General features: G+C 49.4%; 1 protein-coding gene across 1 annotated transcript in view; it reads left to right on the forward strand.

The window, feature by feature from the left end:
* The window catches only part of LOC147453744 (gamma aminobutyrate transaminase 1, mitochondrial-like), a 90000-nt gene that overhangs the window by 56439 nt on the left and 11328 nt on the right, over positions 1-22233 (forward strand). Inside the window, exon 5 of the mRNA XM_086515841.1 lies at positions 4370-4510. Coding sequence (XP_086371967.1) covers positions 4370-4510 — 141 coding nt within the window. The remainder of the gene's footprint in view (positions 1-4369; positions 4511-22233) is intronic.

Consider the following 22233-nt stretch of genomic DNA (forward strand, 5'->3'; position numbering starts at 1 on the left):
GTTATTGCAACCACTACCTATTCCAGATAAACCATAGGAAAGTATTGCTATGGATTTTATCTTTGATCTTCCGAGAACGCAGACAGGAAACGATGGTATTTGGACCATTATTTGCAGATTCAGCAAACAGGCTCATTTTATTCCTGTCAGGAAGAAGATAAAGCCAGATCAGATGGCACGCTTGTTTATGAGCAATATTTTCAAGTATCATGGCATGCCACAGTCGATTGTTAGCGACCGTGATCCACGCATGACAAGTTTGTTCTGGAGAGGCTTGTTTGAGAATATGGGTACCACGCTCAAATTCTCTTCGTCATTTCATCCTCAAACAGATGGGCAGTCAGAAGAGGCAAATTCTACTGTCCTAGATCTGCTGAAGTGCTATGTGTCAGAGCATAAAGGAAAGTGGGAGCAGTATTTGCCATTGGTGGAGTATGCATACAATAATACAGTGCATTCATCAACTGGCAAGGCACCCTTTGAGATCGTTGAAGGTGGCAAGAAAGTTCCTCCCATACTGCATACAAAGGACAAGATATTTGCAGCAGACAAGTATGTTCAAGACATGGATGAAATGTACAAGAAGGTCAAAGTGGCCTTAGAAAGGACTCAGGCAAAGCAAAAGAAAGCAGCCGATCGTCACCGCCGTGAAGTGGTATATTCACTTGGTGATTGGGTGCTTTTACGCTTTGAAAAGGCAAGGTTAAAGAAGATGAAGGGCAAGGAAAGACTGTTTCCAAAGCTCAGCATGCGTTACTATGGGCCTTTTCAAGTGTGCGACATAATCAGTGATGTTGCATATAGGCTGAAATTGCCTGACAGCTGGAAGATTCACAATGCGTTTCATGTGAGTCTTCTCAGACCCTATGTGGGTGATGTGCCAGAAGATATGCCAGCTGAAGATCAGCCGGAAGTCGAGGAACTTGACGAGATCTTGGTCCCTGAACAGATTTTGGCACACAAAGAAAGGAAAGTGAAAGGCAAGGTTGCTAGGCGTTACTTGGTAAAGTTCAGAAACTATCCACCAATGGATGCTAAGTGGATGGAAGAAGGTGAACTTGCAGAGTCACCAACTGTGTTATCACTTTACCTGGAAGCCTTCGATTTGCAACCTACCTTGACCCCTTGAGTTTCAAAGCTACATGGATTGTCAGTGTGACAATGGCTTCTGAAACAAATGATGTACATGGTATTTAAAGTGAGCTCAAATCAAATACCTGTTACATGAATGTTAGAGCTGTACAGATTGTCAGTTTGGCAATTGCTCTTATGGAATGTCCAAAAGTTTGATTAGTGCTATAGAAGTGAGTATTTCTTGTCAGTTTGTCAAGGATACAGTGATTGCTTCTATTGAAGAGTACATGTGTAACTGCATTCTTAAACTGTCGGTTTGGGTATGCTCGAAAGTGTTACGGGATCCAACGTGTACTATAAGACAGTGGCAAAATGTGCAACTACCATTTTGTCATTGGAAAGTTAGTGACTCAAAGCAATGGCAGAGTGCGAAGCTACCACTATGTCATTGGGACACGGTTCACACGCAGGCAATACATGAGTCGACGAGGTGTTGAATACACCAGGGTTGACAATGAGCATGTATGTGTCGTACATGTGTCGACAGGTGTTGAATACATCAATGTTGACTAGGAGCTTGTACGACATAGATGCAAACGAGGACGTTTGAGATTTCAAGAGGGGGGTATGTCACCAGTGTGTGACTACTATCTATCCTTTTTGTTGATTTCTTTCTTATTATCTATTTACTTTCACTTTTTGGAAACACCCCTCGGGAAATCTAACTGCCCTGCATTGCATAGCTAGTGTGGAACTGTCGAGAGGGAGTTTCAGGCCTGAGGGCAAGAGAGCACTAAGGTTGGACAAGGACTATGGTTAGCCAAGTGGGGTCATTGACTAGCCAAAGTGGAATCCTTTGCTACAGAGGCTACATTTCAGTTTTGGATGTGGCCGCAGTGTACAAAGAGGGTCGGATGACCTAGAAAGATACAATGGCAGCATCTCCTAAAATTTAGGAAACTGCTATTTTGGGACCTGAAAATGTCTTCGCGTCATTACGTGCAGTTTGACATGGGGATCATTTTGTTACTCTGTGGCCAAGTCAACAGAGGCTACAGGTGAGATATTTTTAGACCCGAGGGTCTAAAGCGGGAAAATGCACAAATGAGTGACACTTGGCACTTTGAGGCCAGTTTACTACTTATAGAGAAGGCAAAAACGTGATTTATAGTTGGGAGGCTCATTTTTGCAACTCTCTGTCACAGGTTAAGAGCTATGGAGTGCTTGCTTTCCCTCTTATGCACAGTGCGGTGCCAGGAGTGATGCCCTGCACGCTACGCACTGCCCTCTCTCTCCCCTTTGGCAGTATGTTATGCCCCTCTAGTGGGCTCTTCATTTGACCAATGTACAGTTGTGTGGGTTCATGCGCGATTGCCGAGGCAAGAGCCTCTTGCACAGGTACTGGATTAGCTAGCGGCTAATCCCCCCGCAGGTACAGGTGAATTCGGAGAGGTTTCACGCCAGAAATCTCGTCCGATTCAAAGGGCAAGTAGCCCTACAGGTGCGGGAGCTCGAGGACTTGCTAGAGATGCGACCGGCATGCGAAACGGAGCCCGAAACAGTGAATTACAGCCTGCTGTGTATTTTTGCAGGTTTAGGGTTTTGGCCCTAAACGGACCCTAATACCCCCAGGAGGTTCGGGGACGCAAGGGGACCGCTGTACAGGTGATCTGGCGCATTTTCAGGGCTGAAAACAGAGAATTCAGCGTGCTGCAGATTCTCGCCAGGTTTTGCAAAGTGCCCGTATGCGTCGGGAAAGTCGGTCAATGCGTGGGAATACTGACCGTGAAGGGTTCTAGTACAGTTATGCTGCCGAAATCGGGCTGGAACAGTGGAAATTCAGCCGAGTTTGTGCGGGGCAGCTTGTAGGAACCACAGCGTTTATTCCCTCTTTTGAACAATAAAGAAATACCGAAAGGGGCGCCTAAGTTAGGGGCCAATCTGGTGTCTGTCTACTCATACAGGTGCAATCTAGCAGCCTGTATCCCTCTCCCCTTTGTTGTGTCTTGAAAGTACAGGTAAAATAGACGACTAATAATGGGTGAAAGCTAAATCAAGGTTTAAAGTAAAGTCTACCGCCCTTTTTGGATTGAACAGGCCGGTTTCACTTCCACTAAGAAAGAGAGAGATACAATAGTGGTTGTCTATTCTAGCCACATTGATACTTGCTACTGAGATATAATTCTAGTCTCACCACATTGATACATACTATTGAGAGAGTTTCCAATGTAATCTGGTCTATCCACAAAGTTTTGTATCAAGGCTTCATCGTGCTATAGAAAAATTGTGCAAGGTATTGCACCTGTAGCTTGGTAACTGAAACCAGCTGGCCCTTCAAATATAGGCGGTTCGCCCAACGCACGCCTGCAAGAGACGAGAGAGGCGGAGTTTCCTTATGAGATGCATTGGTCCCTTAGGTAGACACCCCTAGTGGTATATGTTTACAATGTAGATGTCAAAGAAAAACTCATTACAATAGCTTTTTGCTCAAAGAGACTACTCTCAAAATTTGGGTTAGAATGTGACGCTGGCCACACTTTTATAGCTGCTGTTGCTAAAAGCAACATATATGCATCAGAAGAAACTTGTGCTATCAATTCCCACGTAGGGAACTGTCAGAAAGCATCTACAATGTGTAGTTACCATGCCCTATGCCCTGGCTCCTTATGTGAACACACCCTTAGTTGAAGGGACGGTTAAGGAATCCTATAAGTATAACCCTGGGCTCATTTGTGAGCTATCTTGTGATCACCACACTTAGTCTATGGATCATTGGCAGTGCTTGCCCGGTCACCCAAGCTAGGGTATAGGATGGTGGTATGGGACGCACTAGGCCAAAATAGCTGTAGGCTCCCAAGCTTGAGAGTGAGGCAGTTCTGTTCTATTTCGGGGAGGCGAGTTAGACATCTATCCCATATGCTGTTTTGTGTGCGCGTTTGGCTTGTGTCGTGTCATCTTTGCATATGGGAAGCACTAACATTGGTATCATAACATCTATCCCATATGCTGTTTTGTGTGTGCGTTTGGCTTGTGTCGTGTCATCTTTGCATATGGGAAGCACTAACATTGGTATCATAGCAACTTCCTGCTCTTCATGTGGCATGGTGACCTGCACAAAACCACTAGAGCTCATGGAACCGATGGTCAAGCTTGACAAGCCCACTGCACGCCCGAATAGGGTGGCATGGGACACTCCTGCAGTAGAAGTTGGCAAGGGGGCACATGCAAGCCAGTGGTGAGAGTCTATGGTATGTCTTAATTTCATAGGTTCTTGTGTGTGGTGGTGATGTTGCAGGAGTCAGATGTCGGTTGGAGCTTCACCTTTGAGGGACCCCTTGGCATAGTTACCCGGAACGCGGAACGGGAACGGCGACGGGATCCCCGCGGAACGGGGGAACGGCTAGGGGTTCGGAACGTGAACGGCGCGGAATGGGAGGTATAAAAAACACCCAAATAGTGCATTTTTTAGCTTCTTGTGTTTAAATACAAGGAGTATTAGAGTGCTTTGACTCTAATACTCACAAAAAACTCGTTTTGAAGACCATTCAATCTTGCTATGACTAGATGATGTGTGTGTGTGTGTGTGTGTGTGTGTGTGTGTGTGTGTGTGTGTGAGAGAGAGAGAGAGAGAGAGAGAGAGAGAGGGAGAGACGAGAGAGAGTGAGAGGGAGAGGGAGAGATTTGAGAGAGTGGGAGGGAGAGGAAGAGAGCTTGAAGGCTTAAAGCCTTGAGCCTTGAGAGAGTGAGTCTTGAGAGGGAGAGATCTTGAGAGTGTGAGAGGGAGAGAGCTTGAGCCTTGAGGATTAGCTTGTGGAGAGAAAGGGGGAGGGGGGTGCATTTTATGAGTCCTTGAGGCCTTGCACACTTCAAAAAGAAGCCCAAACATTTACTTCAATTTTTTCAATTTTTGCCAAATTTGTTTGTAGCCGTTGGCCGTTCCAGGGGCATTCCGGAACGTTTTGGGGGCGTTCGGAACGTTCCGGAACGGCCGTTCCGGTTTGCACTTGCCACCCGGAACGTCAAACGTTTCGGGACGTTTCGGAACGTTCGGGAAGGGAACTGCCCCCCCGGAACGCCGGAACGGGGGCTAGGGGGCGTTCCCCGGTAACTATGCCCCTTGGTCATGTTAACATCCCTCTCTGCTTTGCCAAGATTGGTAATGATAGTTTGATACGAGAGCGTGCCATTGAGTCTCTTTTGCCATAATCTGGACCAAATGGTTATTCACGCATCTAGCCATGGTGCTTGGGTCATTTCATCATCCAGGAGGCCGTGTTCTTGATACAATGACAGACCAAGGGAGGAATCCGGCCATCCAGTAAGTTTTTTTCAGCCCTGGGGGATACTTTCTTTGCTGAAGACAGCCATTTGATGGCTGATTGAGGTAGCACCAGTCTGACCTATGGCCAGCCTTGGGGAGAGCCCTTGTTGGGGCAGATGTACAAAGCCATTAGGGGCAGTGCTACAGCAGCACAAAAGGTGGTCTACGATGTCTAGGGTATGTAGGTTTACGCAGTAGTAGCCAACTCCAATGTAGTGCCCTTTATCAGTATTGAGTAGCATGAGATGGGTGGCTATAGTGAACCATAGGGCAGCTCTTCGCAGCCCCTTGTGTGGCTGAGCATTAGCCAAGATAAGTGATTCTTTGTAGACCTTGCCCACTTGACTTGCAATGCCCTTAGGGCAGTTCCACAACAATTGATAGAATGGTTATGGTGCAACAACGAGCAGCAATGTGGTGTCACAATCTGGTGACATGGCAATCCTTGACAGCCAAGGGGCCTAAACCCTAACAGAAGAAGAATAAGAAGACTTAATCAACATACTGAAGCCGGCCAAGGGGCCTAAAACCCTTTACTCGGGTTAGGATTAAAATTCTAACTTTAAAACAACTTGCAGATCCTGGCCTAGGGGCCTAAACCCTAAATAAAGTAGATTATACTCACACACCCAACTTGCGCAAAAACTGATAACGTGGCAATGCTGTACGGACCTGCCTGCAATTCACAGAAATTCCTACTAATGTGGCAGCATTGTATGGACACCCTCTGGGCACTGCTTTTGAACCTGAAGCTTTTAGAAGTACTGCTTTTCATTTGTAGAGTTTTTGGGAGGCTAAAAGTTTGTTCCAGTCTGTTCTTTCAATTAGCACGCGGTGCCATCCTATTTCAGCACATATGGTGCTGTAGGAAAGCATTTCACACAATCAGCCCATGTATGCATATTGAATTATATTTCAAGATCATGTCATCTTAGTGACTGTAATTTCCTTTTCAACCACACACACTCTAAGGCGTTAGTCCTTTCTATGTGCGAGTTTGACCCCGATATGCAAGAGTTTTCAAGTCACCAGCGCCTTGTAAGGTTATCTAGGTGGAAGTGTGCGCTATCTTTGTTTTTAATTTGCTATGTGGATGGAGTATAACCTATGACACAATCGGTGTGATCGCAATGCACTACTCTAGCTATCTTTAGCTCTAAAAAGAAAATAAGTATATATTTTTTATCAGTAAAATGATACAAGTTCTTTTCTATCGAGTTGTGACAAAATTCTCATTTGTTTGAGAGATTTTAGAGCAGGATCCATCGTCCTTACACTTTCTCGGATGATGTGTCCAAGATACCCTATCTCCTGCAAAAAGAATTCACTCTGTTTTGGGTTGACATAAAGCTTGTGAGTTCGCAAATTTATTTTTTTTGACAAAAAGATCCTTCTATTAGTTAATGAAACTGCCCATAGGGCTACAACCACCTCTACAAGATTGGGCTACAACAATCATGAAGGGAGACTCTCCCAATGAAAAAAACAGCATATGTACAATGAGGCTAAATCAAGAAATGGGAGGAGGAAAAGCCACACAGGTGGACGGTAGTGCCATTTGAGCACACCCTGGACCATGGTGAAGAAAGGCCCAGGGCGCCATAGTAAAAAAAAAAGCCTCTCTACGCTCCCTCATGCGGTCGGAGCTGCCTTGGAGTCTCCCAAACTGTCCTCTGAGAGTATGGTTTAGCTCTAGCCAAAGATCCCGAACTGTCTCTGCCGGTGGTACAGGGCGAGCCTCAAAGATGCGGAAGCAGTGGGCCCGCCAGATGAACCAGAGTGTCAGGCCGCAAATGAGCTCCCAACACTCCTCTCTCTCACTGCACCACTCCTATGGAGTAAGCCCTGTAGCAGGCTGGAGTGTAGAATAACCCCCCTGCATCACTATCATCCTGCTGGTGGAGGATAGCTCAAACTAAAGTGTTGGGCCCGTGAGAGTGGACCAAGCCACTGCCCCACAAATGTACTACCGAGCTGTGGAAAGAGCTAGCATCAGCCAAAGAACACGAAGCCAAATCTGCTAACAGTGGCGCTGACTCTCCACAAGATGGTCGCAAGCTGCATATGCTGTCGAGAGACCACTATGTACAAGCCAGCTCCCAACTGATGTGGCTCGGTGTGCAACCAGCCACCGGAACAAAGTGGCTCGCCTTGGCTATCTGGAGTCCCACAACCTCTCCCAAAAAGCTGACAAGAACTCAGCTGTGAGACCCTCCTCCTGCCAATGAGGTGGTGCAGAAGGACGAGCCTCTCTCTGTGCTGCCAGTATGTGACGTCCCAGCCAAACAGTGTACTGACAGAAAGGGACACCTGGATGGTCGGCTGAGGAGAAAGGGTCCCTCCAAAACCACTCTCCAGGATCCCACTGCACTCATGCCAGTGGGTAGCTCTCCCAAGCCCACAGCCTCCAATGGCCAGTCTCAAGAGCTGTTGGGTCAGGATCTATGATACAAGTCCTCCTGCAAATGCCCACAACTCGGATCCTTTGAGAACAGCACTCTGCCACTTGTCGGGCCTCTACTGAAACTCCGTGTAAGCGTCCCCCACCCTGTAGCTCGAAAAACAGGGAGGGTACAGTCTCTGAGCAAGCCCGAACTGAGATGAGAACCTCCAGTCGCGTGAAGGCCCCCATCCATCTGGGTGCTGCTGACTCGAGAGGTGTGAGCCACGCAGATGGTACTACCTCTGAGATGTCCTGACACATGCTCTGCACCCCTCTCATGCCTGTAGTTGGATGCTCTGAAGCTCCTTTGACAAACCTGAGAATTGTAGCCAGTCACCTAAAGTGCGTGCCTCTGCCATGGGACCCCGGGAAACATGAGGCCTACTACCAACCAACTGGCCTCTCTGAGTGCTGACTATGGGATTCCAAACAAGGGGCTGTCTCAGGCACTCCTCTCTGCAAGTAGGCTGGTGCTGCTCCAAGCCTCTCCGCAGCTACTCCCAAGATCGAAGAAGGCTCACAGAAAAACGGTCTTCTAGTCTCCTACTCAGGCCAACTCTGCGCATCTCTGTGAAAATCCATATGGTGGAAGGTCTCCAAGGGCCTCCAGCCTGAGGCACTCTAGCTCTTAGTCGCTGAAGCAAAACTCCTTCCAGGGCTCCTCCCCTAGAAGCAGTCCTCTGACAACAAACTTCCCAAGAAGGGCTCTGCTCTGTTGTGCTGGGTCTATGATCCCCAACTCCCCCTGAGAACAAGGTAGAGTGATGACCTGCCAGGCCACTTTGGCCCGGGCTATCTGAGTGTCGTGCCCTGACCAAAGGAAGTTCCTATCTACCTGGCGGATGCAGGAACTCGAAAAGATCCAACAAGAAGTGATGTACCACATAGTAGCCAACAACATCTGGTTGGCCACTACAACTCTGTCTGCCAGAGAAAGTCGTGCGGAGCTCCAATATAACAACTTCCTCCTGATGGACAGGAGGAGGGGAGCAATCTGCTGCTCAGGAGACAAGTCCAAGCCAACCTGACAGCCCAAGTATCGAACTGCAATCCCTGGGGGAATCCATCTGAAACCCTCACCTGGCATCCAATCAGGCGTAGAAGCACTACCAACCAAGAAAGCCACTGTCTTTCTCCAATTGATCAGTGCGCCTGATGCACAACAAAAGGTCTCAAGAGCCTGCTCACACCTGTGAAGGTTGGCCTCCTGGCCATCCAAGTACAAGGCTGAGTCGTCTGCAAACTCAGCATCCAGTAGCTCATCTCCCTGAATAGGGAGCGCTAAGCCACGTAAACCAAAAACCTGCTCATCGCCTCATCATAGAACAGAAAGAGGAAGGTCAAGAGGGCAGCCCTGTCTGACCAAACGTGTGAGCATGAAACGATCACCTCTACCTCCTGACAAAAGTACCTGATTGTGTGCCCGTCTGTACAGAGCTGACACACCTCTAATCCAAGCATCTCAGAAACCCATCCTGCGTAGAGTGCCCTCCAAAAAGTCCCAGTCAACTCTATTGTAGGCCTTCTCAAATCGAGAAGCAGTATCACTAGATCCTCACCACGGAGCTGCGCAAGGGCAAAAGCCTTCCACACTACGCTCCTTGACAAAACCTGTCTGTGTCCCATGTATAATGCTCTCTAGAAGTGGCTGAATCCTCAAACTCAGAGCCTTGGCAAGAATTTTGTAGGATGAGTTGAGGATGGTGATGGGCCGCCATTGTCGAATCTCATCCCATGAGCCACCCTCCTTCGGAATGAGGTAAATCAGGCCCTCACTCATGTTGTCAGGCATCTCTCCTGTGTGCAGGATGTACTGAAAAGCGCTGCAGAGATCTGAGCCAAGCAAGTCCTAGTACTCCAAGAAAAAGCTGGGGGTCAAACCATCCTCATCTGAACAGCTACCACGGGGAAGTGCTGTAAGGGCCGCGTGTAGCTCCTCTAGCTGAAGAGGCAACTCAATCCTTTGGCGCATCTCCTCAGTCATAAGACAAGGCATCTGTGCCCGCACCTGCTCTCTGCATGCATCTTGATGCTCTGACTGAGGCTCTGCAGACAGTAAATCACGGTAAAAGTCAGTAGCAACTGCACGCATGTCCTTTGGCTCTGAAACAACTTACCTGTCGAACCTCCTCAACTGGCTGACTTTGGTATGTGTATGTTGGGGTCTCACTGCCTCAAAGAAGGCGCCTGTCAACTGTTACCCACCTGGGTCCACTGAGATGCCTGTCGATGGAAAGCAAACTAATGGCGCCTCTCCTCTATGCTTGCGAGCTCTTGGCGAGCCTACTGCAACTGCTCCTCCAACCAAGGGCTGTCTAGATGCTACTCTTGCATCCTCTGGAACGAAGCAATGCCCCGTTGGAGACGCTGCTGCTCCTCTCTCGCTGCAGCCAGGCGAGCCGAAGACTCTTGAAGAAAGAGTCGACTAAGCTGAGCAAGTCCTGAGGCCACTCTCTCAACAGGAGAATCCTGCATGTCTAAGCTCTCCGTCCAAAGCCACCACTCGCTCTCTGAGCGCAAAGTCCAGCAAGACCCTCTCAAGGATGCGTAGCATCGAGCTCCCCCTCCTCTGCCTATCTGTCATTGTGAGGATCATTCGTCCATGTTCCAAAAAGGAAGTCCCAGCCAGAATGCAAACTGACCACCCAAGTCACAAAAGTGGTCACTGGTGTAGAAGCGATCTATCAGAGATAGATTCACTCCTCCCACTCTGCGGTCCGAACGAGAGAAGGCCAGGCTGTCTGGGGGCCTCACAAAGCTAGAATGCTGCCACACATCTGAAACCCGCAGAGTCATACAAAACCTCTCCCAAGCTGCCAACTCAACTCCATGCACAGTAGCATGACTACCTCCAATCTTGTCAGAGGGGTCCTCCAACATGTTGAATTCACCCCCAATGCACCATTGCTTTGCCTGTGGCAGAGACTCAACAATCTGAGACCAAAACTCTGCACGTACATTCGCCACATTGGGCACATAGATGTTCAAGAAGCTCACGAGGCAACCCTGAACCTGCAAAGTGATCCACTGAGCCCTACTTGGCACAATAATCCCTCTTCCCACAATGGCCTGCTACAAAGAATCCGCAATAGTCATACATACCCCTCCTTGGATGCCTCCAAGTCCAAATGCAGCTGACCAAAAAGTCTCATATCGTCCATACAAAAGCTGTCCACAACGTCTAATGCAGCTCTCACAGAGATGATGCTCCTGTAGCATAAGAAGGTCAATCTCTCCTCCCACAAGGCATCGTTGAAGCTCCTGACGCAGTCGGTGACGCCAAAACTGGGGCCCACCTAATCCCTGCACGTTCCATGAGACGATCTTCATGGGGAGCGAGAGAGAACTGATGCTGCAGCAGCAGCTAACCGTGCTATCTCGAGGCAGGCTTGGATGGGGAGTAATCCGCATCCGAGCGTCCCCGAGATAGGCATGACTGCAAAGTATCTAGCCAAAGCCCAAGTAGAACGAGCCGTGAGCAAAGCAACCTCCTCTGTCCAATAGTCCTCATGTATGTGTACATAACATGGCAGGCTTTGCATGTAAGCAAAGAAGTGAACCACAATGTGTCTACATCCTGCTGAGTCGGGAGGTGTTACAGAAAACTTGGCCAACGGCCACAGTCTGAACCAAGTTTGTAACCCCTAGGTCTCCCATGTGGTGAGAGAACTCTAGAGCCTGTGTCTGCAGCCACTCCAACACTGAGTCTAGAGTCCACTCAGCCTGGTCCCTATCGCATAGGGGAAAAGAGAAGCCAACCGCTGAGCCCAAAGGCCTCTATCCCCTAGCTGCAAGGAACAGTACATGAACTCTGAAGCAGGCTGCCTCAAGGTCTAGTGAGGGGTCGCCAAGAAACCGAGTAAAGTCGTAGGTAAAGAAATAATCCCAACGACGACGAATGTCGAAGCTCATCAGACCACAAGGAACTACCGTCACAAGACGGGCACCACATGCCAATAGAAAAGAACAGATTGAACAGACTTTTAACACTTCAGTAACAACTGAACTGAGAGAAAAGAAAGAAAGAAAGAAAGATTTTTAACGTCTATGTCAGGCCGAAATCGGCCTATGAGACAAATCAAATGTACATTGTGTGTATGTCATCCGTCTATCGGAAAGACAAATGAAACAAAATTGATACAAAACTGAGCTGAATGTAGGTAGTGGAGTATCTGAGGAGGGATGGAGCTCTATCTCTAGGGGTATATGCATGTCTGTATGCTCAAGGTAGTACAATCATGAGAATGCATCAGGCTATCTAGCTCCATCCTGTACTAATGGGGGGGTGTAAGATGTGGTACATGGGTGGGTCTGGTGCCAAGGCTACCCGGATGAAAGCTGTCGGGTCAGCCCTCATCTGAGCCACTCGCTCCTCAGTGGCACGGCGCTCCCGGGCTCGGATCTCCTCGATCTGTCGGTGGTGGGAGCTCGCGCCCCTGTAGCCTGTGACTCGTGGTCGTCGTCTAGCTCGGTTCACCTCCGCCTGTGGGAGTGTCACTCCCCTCTGAGTGTCTGGTGAGGGGGGGGCGGAAATCCTCTGAAAGAAGTCTGTGAGCTGCGACTGTCTCCCCTCTGTCTGTGTAGCTGTGTGTGGCTGTAGTAGTGTGTCCCGATGGCTCTGTATCTCTAGTAAGAAACGTCCGAGCTGTCTCTGATCTTGAGATTCCATGATCTCTCGGAGAGTGGGCTGTCCTCTAAATAGGGCCTCATACCTGCCTCTGATCTCAGTGTATGCTCTGCATCTACATACAAAGTGCTCCTCACTCTCCACCTCCTCTGTGCAGGCTCTGCAGATTCGCTCCCCCCTGGGAACACCAGTATGTCTCCCGATCTCAATCTCTAACCTGTGTGAAGCCACTCTCAGCTGACCAATCGCCACCCGTGAGCTATGTGGCATATATGTGTCCATGTAGCGTGGTCTCTGTATGAACCCCCCAGACAATATGGTGAGAAACTGGTCTCTGTAATCTGACATCCTCGTCCCCAAGCTAGGTGCCTCCCAGACTCTCCTAGTGTATAGCTGCCACAGATCCTGTCTCAATACCAAGTTCCTCTCACCGCGAGAGAGGTGAACATATGGTGAGTGGGGGTCGTACTGGAATGGTGGTAGGCTCTCCATGTCAAGACCGTGTCCCTCAAACCATGCTCTGACCTGTGAGTACCATGCTCTCTCATGCCCACTCTCTGATAGCTGTATAGCTGCCTCAAATGCTCTACGGGTAAGTCTGTCAGGAGGTAGCTCTCTCATCCTCTGGATGAAGCAAACTGTCTGGAATAGTGCCTCTACAACCATAGGTGGTGTGGCGAGCTCGGCTCTAATAATGTCGTGTGGCACTGTCTTCTTGCTGCGGAGCAAGCGTGAGATCATATATACCTGTGGTCTCTCAAGTTGTGTCCACTGGTCAGCTGTCAATCCTGGTGCCCATACTGCCGCCGAGTACATCAAGGCCGGGGTGACTAAGGTGTCGAAAAGCCACCCCTTCGTGCGGGGCTCCTGAAAGTGTGCCTGGTGGCACCTCCGCTCTAGCATGGCCAGAGCTGCATATCCTCGGGTGAGCCTGTCAACAGCAGCCTGCCTCATAGTGAAGGGTCCTGGTAGGCTGGTGAATGTGATGCCAAGGTAGACATAGGAGGTGACTACATCAACCTGTCCTCCTGCTGCTGTGAAGGTGGCGGCGCTCCTCACTGCATTGGATGTGTGAAAGATCATAACCTTGGTTTTGCCAAGGTTCACAGTCAACCCCCTGTGTGTGCTGAATTCGTCCAAGGCCTCAAGATGGCGTTGCAAGCCCTCGGGTGACTCTGAAATCAACACAATATCATCAGCATATAACATGATGTGGACCGGAGTACCTGCCAAGTCGCTCCCCTCTCCCCCTGCTCGCAGTATGTAGTCGGAGATCTCGTCGATGTATAGCCCAAAGAGTGTCGGGGAGAGTGGGCATCCTTGCTTAACACCAATGGTGCTAGCAATGGTCTCTGAAAAACCGCCTGGGCAACGAACCCGACCCGTCACCCTCTCATATAGAGCATATATGGCCCAAATCATCTCTGTTGGTACCCCAATGCTGTGAAGGCGCTGGAAGAGTCTCTCGCGTGGGACTGTGTCAAAGGCCTTGCGGAAGTCCACAAAGCAGCAGTAAAGCCTCTTCTTCCGCGCCTTTGCCCCATCAATGAGGCAGCGCAGAACGAAGATGTGGTCAATGGTGGAGAAAGCTCGTCTGAAACCTGCTTGGCCTGGAGCTCGTAAACCCTCGATCTCTGCGTAGCAGCTGAGCTGTGCCTCAAGTACTGCTCCATATAGCTTGGCCATCGTGTGGCCAATCATGATAGTCCTGTAGTTCCCTGGGTCCAGGGTGTCGCCAGATTTGTGGATAGGCACTATGGTGTGCTGTGTCCACTCCTCTGGGAAGCCCTCCCCTATAGCCCGGTTGAAGACATGTGCAATCAACGGGGCTATAGTGGAGGCCGCATAAATGATGTGCTCACTCTGTAATCCAGTATGGTCAGCTGATCGTCTGTGCTGCATGCGGCGTATGGCCCTCTCTACCATCTCTGCTGTAAAGAAGGAGGAGCACGTGGGGCGAGGCTCGTGTGGTTGTGGAATAGGAGGCTGCCCTGGCACTTCATAAAGTCGCTCTGCATAATCATGACGACACGCGACACGGAGTGGCGGAATTCCACCCCAAAGAGTATTGGCCCCAAACCTTGGCGCCCCTTTTGGTATTTCTTTATATTGCATCAACACAGTACAAGGCGGTACTCGAGACTCTGCACCTTCTTCAGGAAGCATGCCAGAGAATGAGCCCTAACCTCATATTTAAAGGCCCTAGGTTCCAAAAGCAGTTACAGTAAAAAGCCTTCAAACTAAAAAGCATTTGGTTCAAAAGCAAAGCCAAAAAGCTGTCAGCGTAAATCAGGGAAATCCGTACAGCCTGCCACCTCATCAGCAAGCGCAAAACGCGGAAATCCGTAGAGCCTGCCATGTCATCAGCTAGCGTAATTTGCGGACATCGGCCAGCTTTTCCTGTGTGTGTGGGTCCTGCTTTATTTTAATTCTTTTTGTCACTTGGGGCCCATCGGATGGGGTCCCCATAAGTTGGTAGGACTTCTTCTTCTGTTACTTGTTCTTCTTAGGGTTTAGGCCCCTCGGCCGACATCTACAAGTTGGCTCACTTCTTCAGGGCTTTGACACGTCAGCAGTTTGTGACATCTCCCCTTCTTGAAAGAGAGTAATCATCCGCGATTAACAGCATATCTGCAAAACAACTTAAGTTAGCTCAAAAATTTCCGAGGGTCATTCCAAGGGACATTCCGAGGGACAATCAGTTTGCTCTTTTTGTTAAGGAGTTAGCTTCTCCTTTCGTCCAGATCGGAACTCTCGATATTCCGGAGTAGTAAAATTAGCAATCACACCCAGACCGTACTAATCTTCCACAGGTGTCTTGATGCACTAAATTTACATACTTAGGCAATCTCATCCAATTAGGAATATTCAGTGGTTGGCACATCACAATGCAACACAAATGCTCACATATGCATGCTACAAGACATAGAAACATAAAGCCCGCGGATGAACACTCCTCCCACATAACCTAACAAGGTTCCGGCCGGGAGATATTCAACGACTCCCTCATCACTCCTCCCGCATAATCTAAAAAGGTCCGGGTTGGGAGATATAGAGGCCTTTTACAACCAAACGCCCCCCAGACGGCAACTTGCATCGTTTGGAGGTGCTAAGAGTAACCACTGCTCAGACTTCTTAATACTCCTCCCGCATAACCATCCAGGTCCGGCCCGGGAGTCACAACAACAATACTCTCCCCGTAAAATAACCCCAAGGGTCCGGGCCAAGAGTAAAAACAACACTTTTCAATCATCATTTCTCACTACTCCACCCGGGAGTAAAATCACCAATCATTGAAACCAGTATTAAAACCAGAGTCAAACATTTTAAATCATTTTAAATAGGCACCAAAACAAGTTCTAAACAAATACCATCCATTTCAAACAAATTTTCAAACAATACTTTCTAGCTATAAAGAAAAACAAGTAGAGAGAGTTTATCCGAGGTTTTGTTCGGACTACTGAACTTTGAGGACAATTGGCTTGTCCTTTTGCATCACGGTGATGGTTCGGTTCCGAACCTGGAGAGTCGCATCATTCGTGTCGTGCCAAGGCATGCCCAAGAGAACGTCGCAATTGCCCAACTTCATGATGTGGAAATCAGCTTTTCCATGATAATCTTGAATAGTCACTGGAAGAGCACCAATGAGCGGTACTACTTTCTAAGTTTTCCCTGTGGCTAGCTCAGCTTCAATTTCTCCACCTTCTGCATCATAATCGAAGTGCATCTGCTTTAAGAATTCTGGATGGGTGAAGTTCTCTGTAGCTCCGGGGTCAAATAAAGTAAGGGCTTTGAAGCCATTGAATTTTCTATATGCTCGACACAATTCATTTTTACTCTCAAGGCGTATGCCATAAATATCAGGAACTAGTCCAATAGCGGGTCTAGCTCTCTTAGCAGGAGGTGGCGCTGGGGTTCTGTTGATCGTTGGTGTGGGCGTCGGCTCCTCTAGTCTATCAGTGCATTTGGGACAATTAGAATGATTATGCCTTGTTTGAAAGCATCTAAAGCATCGTCCTTGTAGTAAGGTGTCTCGTTGTTGAGGCGTCAAACGAGGCCTTTGAGGTTGATTTTCACGAGACTCTCGAGAATTTGTTCGTTGTTGCCGAGAGTTGTGGTTAGTGGCCGGAGATTCTTTTGTGGTAAACTCTAGCTTTCCCTTCATCGGTTTGTAGCCGACCGCGGCATGGTCCATAAGTTCTTGCATGGTGGAGACCTGCTTGGATAGGCAATATTCTTGCAATGGTGATGGTAGTCCAATGGTGTATCACTCGCATTGGGCCTCCAAGGGAACAGACCTAAAGAAGGACACCGGAAGGTACACGTTAAGAAACCTTTGGTTATATTCGTCCATGGTTTCGGTGGCAAGCATTTTCAAGTTGCCCCACTCTGCCAAAATCCGGACTTCAAACATAGAAGTCATGTAACTACATGCAAAAACTGTCTTGAAAGCTTGCCAGGTCCTTGGAGCATGCGGTTGTGTCACGATTGAACTCCACCATTGCATAGCATTATCTTTAAGAAATCCCGTTGCTCGAGAAATCTTGGATTCTTCTGTATAGTTCCCTAAAGCATAGATGTTGTCGAATTGCTGTAGGAACTGCAATGCTTTCTTGCGATCTTTCACCCCGAAAAAAGTGAAAAATTTGACTGTCGTGCTGCCATCTTTGAAATCTTTGGGTTGGTTAGGCGCATATTCCGGGTATGGATAATAAGGGTATCCATATGGGCTCCAACCATTGTAGCCTGGTGGTGGTGGTGGCGGAGGTGGGGGCAATGGCAGTGGCAAAGGCGGTTGCACTGGATCAGGGTCAGATGGCTGCACCATAATCCTGCAAACTCCCCCGATCAGAAAAGACAACTGAGAAATTTGCCAGTTGGAAGCTCTCGTACTTTCTGATGTCGGAGGTGGAGGTACCACCTCAGGCATCAGAGGGGGTAACGTGTAGTTAAAAAATTGTTGAAAACTTTGCAGCATCGAAAGATTCTGCTGAGGATGCCGCGAAAGAATGTCGTGGAGTTCATTGAGCAAAAACTGTAAATATTCTATTAAATCCATGAATTCCAAGTCTTGGGTTCTTTATGGCTTATGCCCTGTAAGACACAGCGATGAAGACGGGAGCGCGCCCCATGCGCGATGAAGTAAGGGTGGGAGTGCCTGATAAGTCTGAGGTTGGAGGCCGAAGCTTCCTCAAATAAAATTCCAATAGCTCTGTCTCCTCTTTTGTAGGACCGGTATGCTTTCAAAAAAGCACACACTTGATGTTTTGATACCATTGTCACAAGACGGGCACCACGTGCCAATAGAAAAGAACAGATTGAACAGACTTTTAGCACTTCAATAACAACTGAACTGAGAGAGAGAGAGAGAGAGAGAGAGAGAGAGAGAGAGAGAAACGACACGCAACACGGAGTGGCGGAATTACACCCCAGAGAGTATTGGCTCCAAACCTTGGCGCCCCTTTCGGTATTTCTTTATATTGCATCAACACAGTACAAGCCGGTACTCGGGACTCTGCACCGTCTCCAGGGAGCATGCCAGAGAATGAGCCCTAACCTCATATTTAAAGGCCCTAGGCCCCAAAAGCAGTTTACAGTAAAAAGCCTTCAAACTCAAAAGTATCTGGTCCAAAAGCAAAGCCAAAAAGCAGCCAGCGCAAAACGCGGAAATACGTACCTGTCACGTCATCAGCCAGCCAAAACGCGAAAATGATACAATCTGCCACGTCATCAGTTAGCGTAATTTTCGAAAATCTGCTAGCTTTTCTTGTGTGTGGGTCTTGCTTTATTTCAATCCTTTATGTCACTTGGGGCCCCATCAGACGGGGTCCCTGTAAGTTGGTAGGACGTCTTCTTCTGTTACTTGTTCTTCTTAGGGTTTAGGCCCCTCGGCCGGTATCTGCAAGTTGGCTCCCTTCTTCAGGGCTTTGACACGTCAGCAGTTTGTGACATTGCTGCAAAGGGGGACATCTGCACTAGAAAAGGGGGTCGCAAGAAAGACTGTCCCTCTCTCGCCAAGCGACTCGTGGCAAAAGCGCTGCCAAGAGATCTCCTAGCAACCAAGGAAGGCCTTGTCCCCAGGGACGGCTGCGGGGATGGAGCGGGAGGAGATGTGGGAGCAGGGGGGCTTGAGGGAGAAGGGGGAGAGGGGGGGGGCGGCAGAGGGAGGAGGGCGAGAAGGAGAGGCAGATGGAGAGGGTGGAGGGTGGAGGGGGAGGGGCGGAAGAAGAGGGGAACTCGGGGGAGGGGGGGGGCTGTCGAGGGTGAGGCTGAAGAGGCTGGATCAGGGACCTCGTCCTGCTGAAGAGAGTCGAATCGGTTCCCTGTGGGAACCACGGGCTCCTGCGCAGGAGCCTGGGGACCACTCTGAGTGCCAGGTTGGCGCGGTGGTCCCTGCCGACGTTGACCACGAACCTATTGCCAACCCCCTCCGCTTGAACCCCAGGCTCGGAGGGTGGCTCTGCTTGCGTACTCTGGGACTCTGTCTGCTACTGCTGGCCAGCCCTTGAGGGTTGGGGCTGGGCCTGTGGTGTAGGTCGGGGTCTCCTCCGTGGATAGGCCTTCGCAAGATGGCCCATCTGTCGACAAATGAAACACTGATTCGGGAGGCCCGAATGCTCCACGCTTTGTCGGAACCAACCCCCACTCACCCGAGGAAGTAGGATGACCTTTGGGAGAGTGTGAGTGTCCCTAACCAGAACACGAATTGAGGGGATGCCGGCCGCCCCGGCAGCTACAGAGGTTGCCGTGCGAGGTGTCTTCAGGACAGTCCCAATCTCTGAGCCAATCCTCGACAAAAGTTGTAGGTACTCCCTCCTCAAACCAAGAAAGCAGACGGAGATGGGGAGGTCTGCCTCCTCTATCAGAACATCTATAGCTGGATCAAAACCATGCCTCCAATGTCGAAAGTGGACTCAAACTACTCGGATGGCCAAGGGGCTCATCGTGATGACCTTTGATGCCATCTCGAGAGTCACGAACTCTATCTGGCAGTAGCCGCATCCGAAGAACTGAACGTCAAAGATCTCGCCCACCTCTGCAAGAAGGCGGGCCTGGAGAAGATCATGTAGCTCTCCTCTACTAGGCCTGGTGCCGAGAATCTTGTAGATGACGGAAGTCGCCTGAAGGCGTTCCACCTCTGCCGCCAGGCTTGCTTGCTCTGTCGGTGACAAAGCAAGTCGAATGGTGGGCTCATTGGGGTCGGGTGAGGGGACTTCATTGGAGTCCCTCTATGGCGGAGCTTGAGCCTCCATCTGTGTCTGCTGCTGTGAAGAAAGGGCGAAGAGGCATCGGCGACCAGAGACCTCTTGCTGGACCGAGCACGTCGCAAGCGCTATCGAGACCAGTCAAGCAGGAACAAAGAGGGCAAGGCAGAGGACCAAAGGCAATGTGCAGGCGGGCGGGGCAACGGGCAGGCAGGCCAGGCGGGTGGGCAGCGGGCAGGGAAGCAGGCAGGGCAGCGGGCAGGGAGCAGGGGGCCACGGGGCGCAATGGCAAGCAGGGGGGCGGGGGGGGGTGAACAGCAGCAGCGAGCTCAAGAGATGTGAGTTCGCAATTCTTGAAACACTACTGCCAAATGCTCCTTATGCTCCTCTTTATTGGATGAGAAGATGATGATGCCATCAAAGAAAGTTTCACAAAGCCTTCTATGAAATGAAAAATATGATCCATCAATCGGTTAAAAGTAGCTGGCATGTTGATTAGACCAAATGATATTAACTTAACCAAGAACAATAGGAGTACGAAAGGCTATTGTTGCAATATCGTTTGAAGCAATGTGCACTTGATGGTATCCAATCTTCAAACCAATCAGATTGAAAATTGAAGCTCCACTTAAGTGCATCCATTCTTCAATCAGATTGAAAATTGAAGCTAATTGAACACTTAAGTGTATCCGAGATATTATCGATGCTTGGAATTGGGTACCTGTTTTTGATGGTGACTTCATTAAAAGCTTGATAATACACACACATGCGGAAAGAGCCTTCCTTCCAAGGAGAATGGCTACGTCGAACCATGCCTTTCTCTTAGAGTTGATTTACTTGCTTCATGATTTCTTTGTATTGTGAGGCACTTGCATGATAGGCGACATAATTGGGAGTTGAGATTCAGGCCCGCCTTTCTTGTGTGTGTGTGTGTGTGTGTGTGTGTGTGTGTGTGTGTGTGTGTGTGAGAGAGAGAGAGAGAGAGAGAGAGAGAGAGAGAGAGAGAGAGAGAGAGAGAGAGAGAGAGAGAGAGAGAAAGAAAGAAGAAAGAAAGATTTTTAACGTCTATGTCAGGCCGAAATCGGCCTATGAGACAAATCAAATGTACATTGTGTGTATGTCATCCGTCTATCGGAAAGACAAATGAAACAGAATTGATACAAAACTGAACTGATTGTAGGTAGTGGAGTATCTAAGGAGGGATGGAGCTCTATCTCTAGGGGTATATGCATGTCTGTATGCTCAAGGTAGTACAATCATGAGAATGCATCAAGCTATCTAGCTCCATCCTGTACTAATGGGGGGATGTAAGATGTGGTACATGGGTGGGTCTGGTGCCAAGGCTACCCGGATGAAAGCTGTCGGGTCAGCCCTCATCTGAGCCACTCGCTCCTCAGTGGCACGGCGCTCCCGGGCTCGGATCTCCTCGATCTGTCGGTGGTGGGAGCTCGCGCCCCTGTAGCCTGTGACTCGTGGTCGTCGTCTAGCTCGGTTCACCTCCGCCTGTGGGAGTGTCACTCCCCTCTGAGTGTCTGGTGAGGGGGGGGCGGAAATCCTCTGAAAGAAGTCTGTGAGCTGCGACTGTCTCCCCTCTGTCTGTGTAGCTGTGTGTGGCTGTAGTAGTGTGTCCCGATGGCTCTGTATCTCTAGTAAGAAACGTCCGAGCTGTCTCTGATCTCGAGATTCCATGATCTCTCGGAGAGTGGGCTGTCCTCTAAATAGGGCCTCATACCTGCCTCTGATCTCAGTGTATGCTCTGCATCTACATACAAAGTGCTCCTCACTCTCCACCTCCTCTGTGCAGGCTCTGCAGATTCGCTCCCCCTTGGGAACACCAGTATGTCTCCCGATCTCAATCTCTAACCTGTGTGAAGCTACTCTCAGCTGACCAATCGCCACCCGTGAGCTATGTGGCATATATGTGTCCATGTAGCGTGGTCTCTGTATGAACCCCCCATACAATATGGTGAGAAACTGGTCTCTGTAATCTGACATCCTCGTCCCCAAGCTAGGTGCCTCCCAGACTCTCCTAGTGTATAGCTGCCACAGATCCTGTCTCAATACCAAGTTCCTCTCACTGCGAGAGAGGTGAGCATATGGTGAGTGGGGGTCGTACTGGAATGGTGGTAGGCTCTCCATGTCAAGACCGTGTCCCTCAAACCATGCTCTGACCTGTGAGTACCATGCTCTCTCATGCCCACTCTCTGATAGCTGTATAGCTGCCTCAAATGCTCTACGGGTAAGTCTGTCAGGAGGTAGCTCTCTCATCCTCTGGATGAAGCAAACTGTCTGGAATAGTGCCTCTACAACCATAGGTGGTGTGGCGAGCTCGGCTCTAATAATGTCGTGTGGCACTGTCTTCTTGCTGCGGAGCAAGCGTGAGATCATATATACCTGTGGTCTCTCAAGTTGTGTCCACTGGTCAGCTGTCAATCCTGGTGCCCATACTGCCGCCGAGTACATCAAGGCCGGGGTGACTAAGGTGTCGAAGAGCCACCCCTTCGTGCGGGGCTCCTGAAAGTGTGCCTGGTGGCACCTCCGCTCTAGCATGGCCAGAGCTGCA

This window comes from Adiantum capillus-veneris, chromosome 7, assembly GCF_014529385.1.
Source record: "Adiantum capillus-veneris isolate H3 chromosome 7, ASM1452938v2, whole genome shotgun sequence".
In the NCBI taxonomy this organism is placed as follows: Eukaryota; Viridiplantae; Streptophyta; class Polypodiopsida; order Polypodiales; family Pteridaceae; genus Adiantum; species Adiantum capillus-veneris.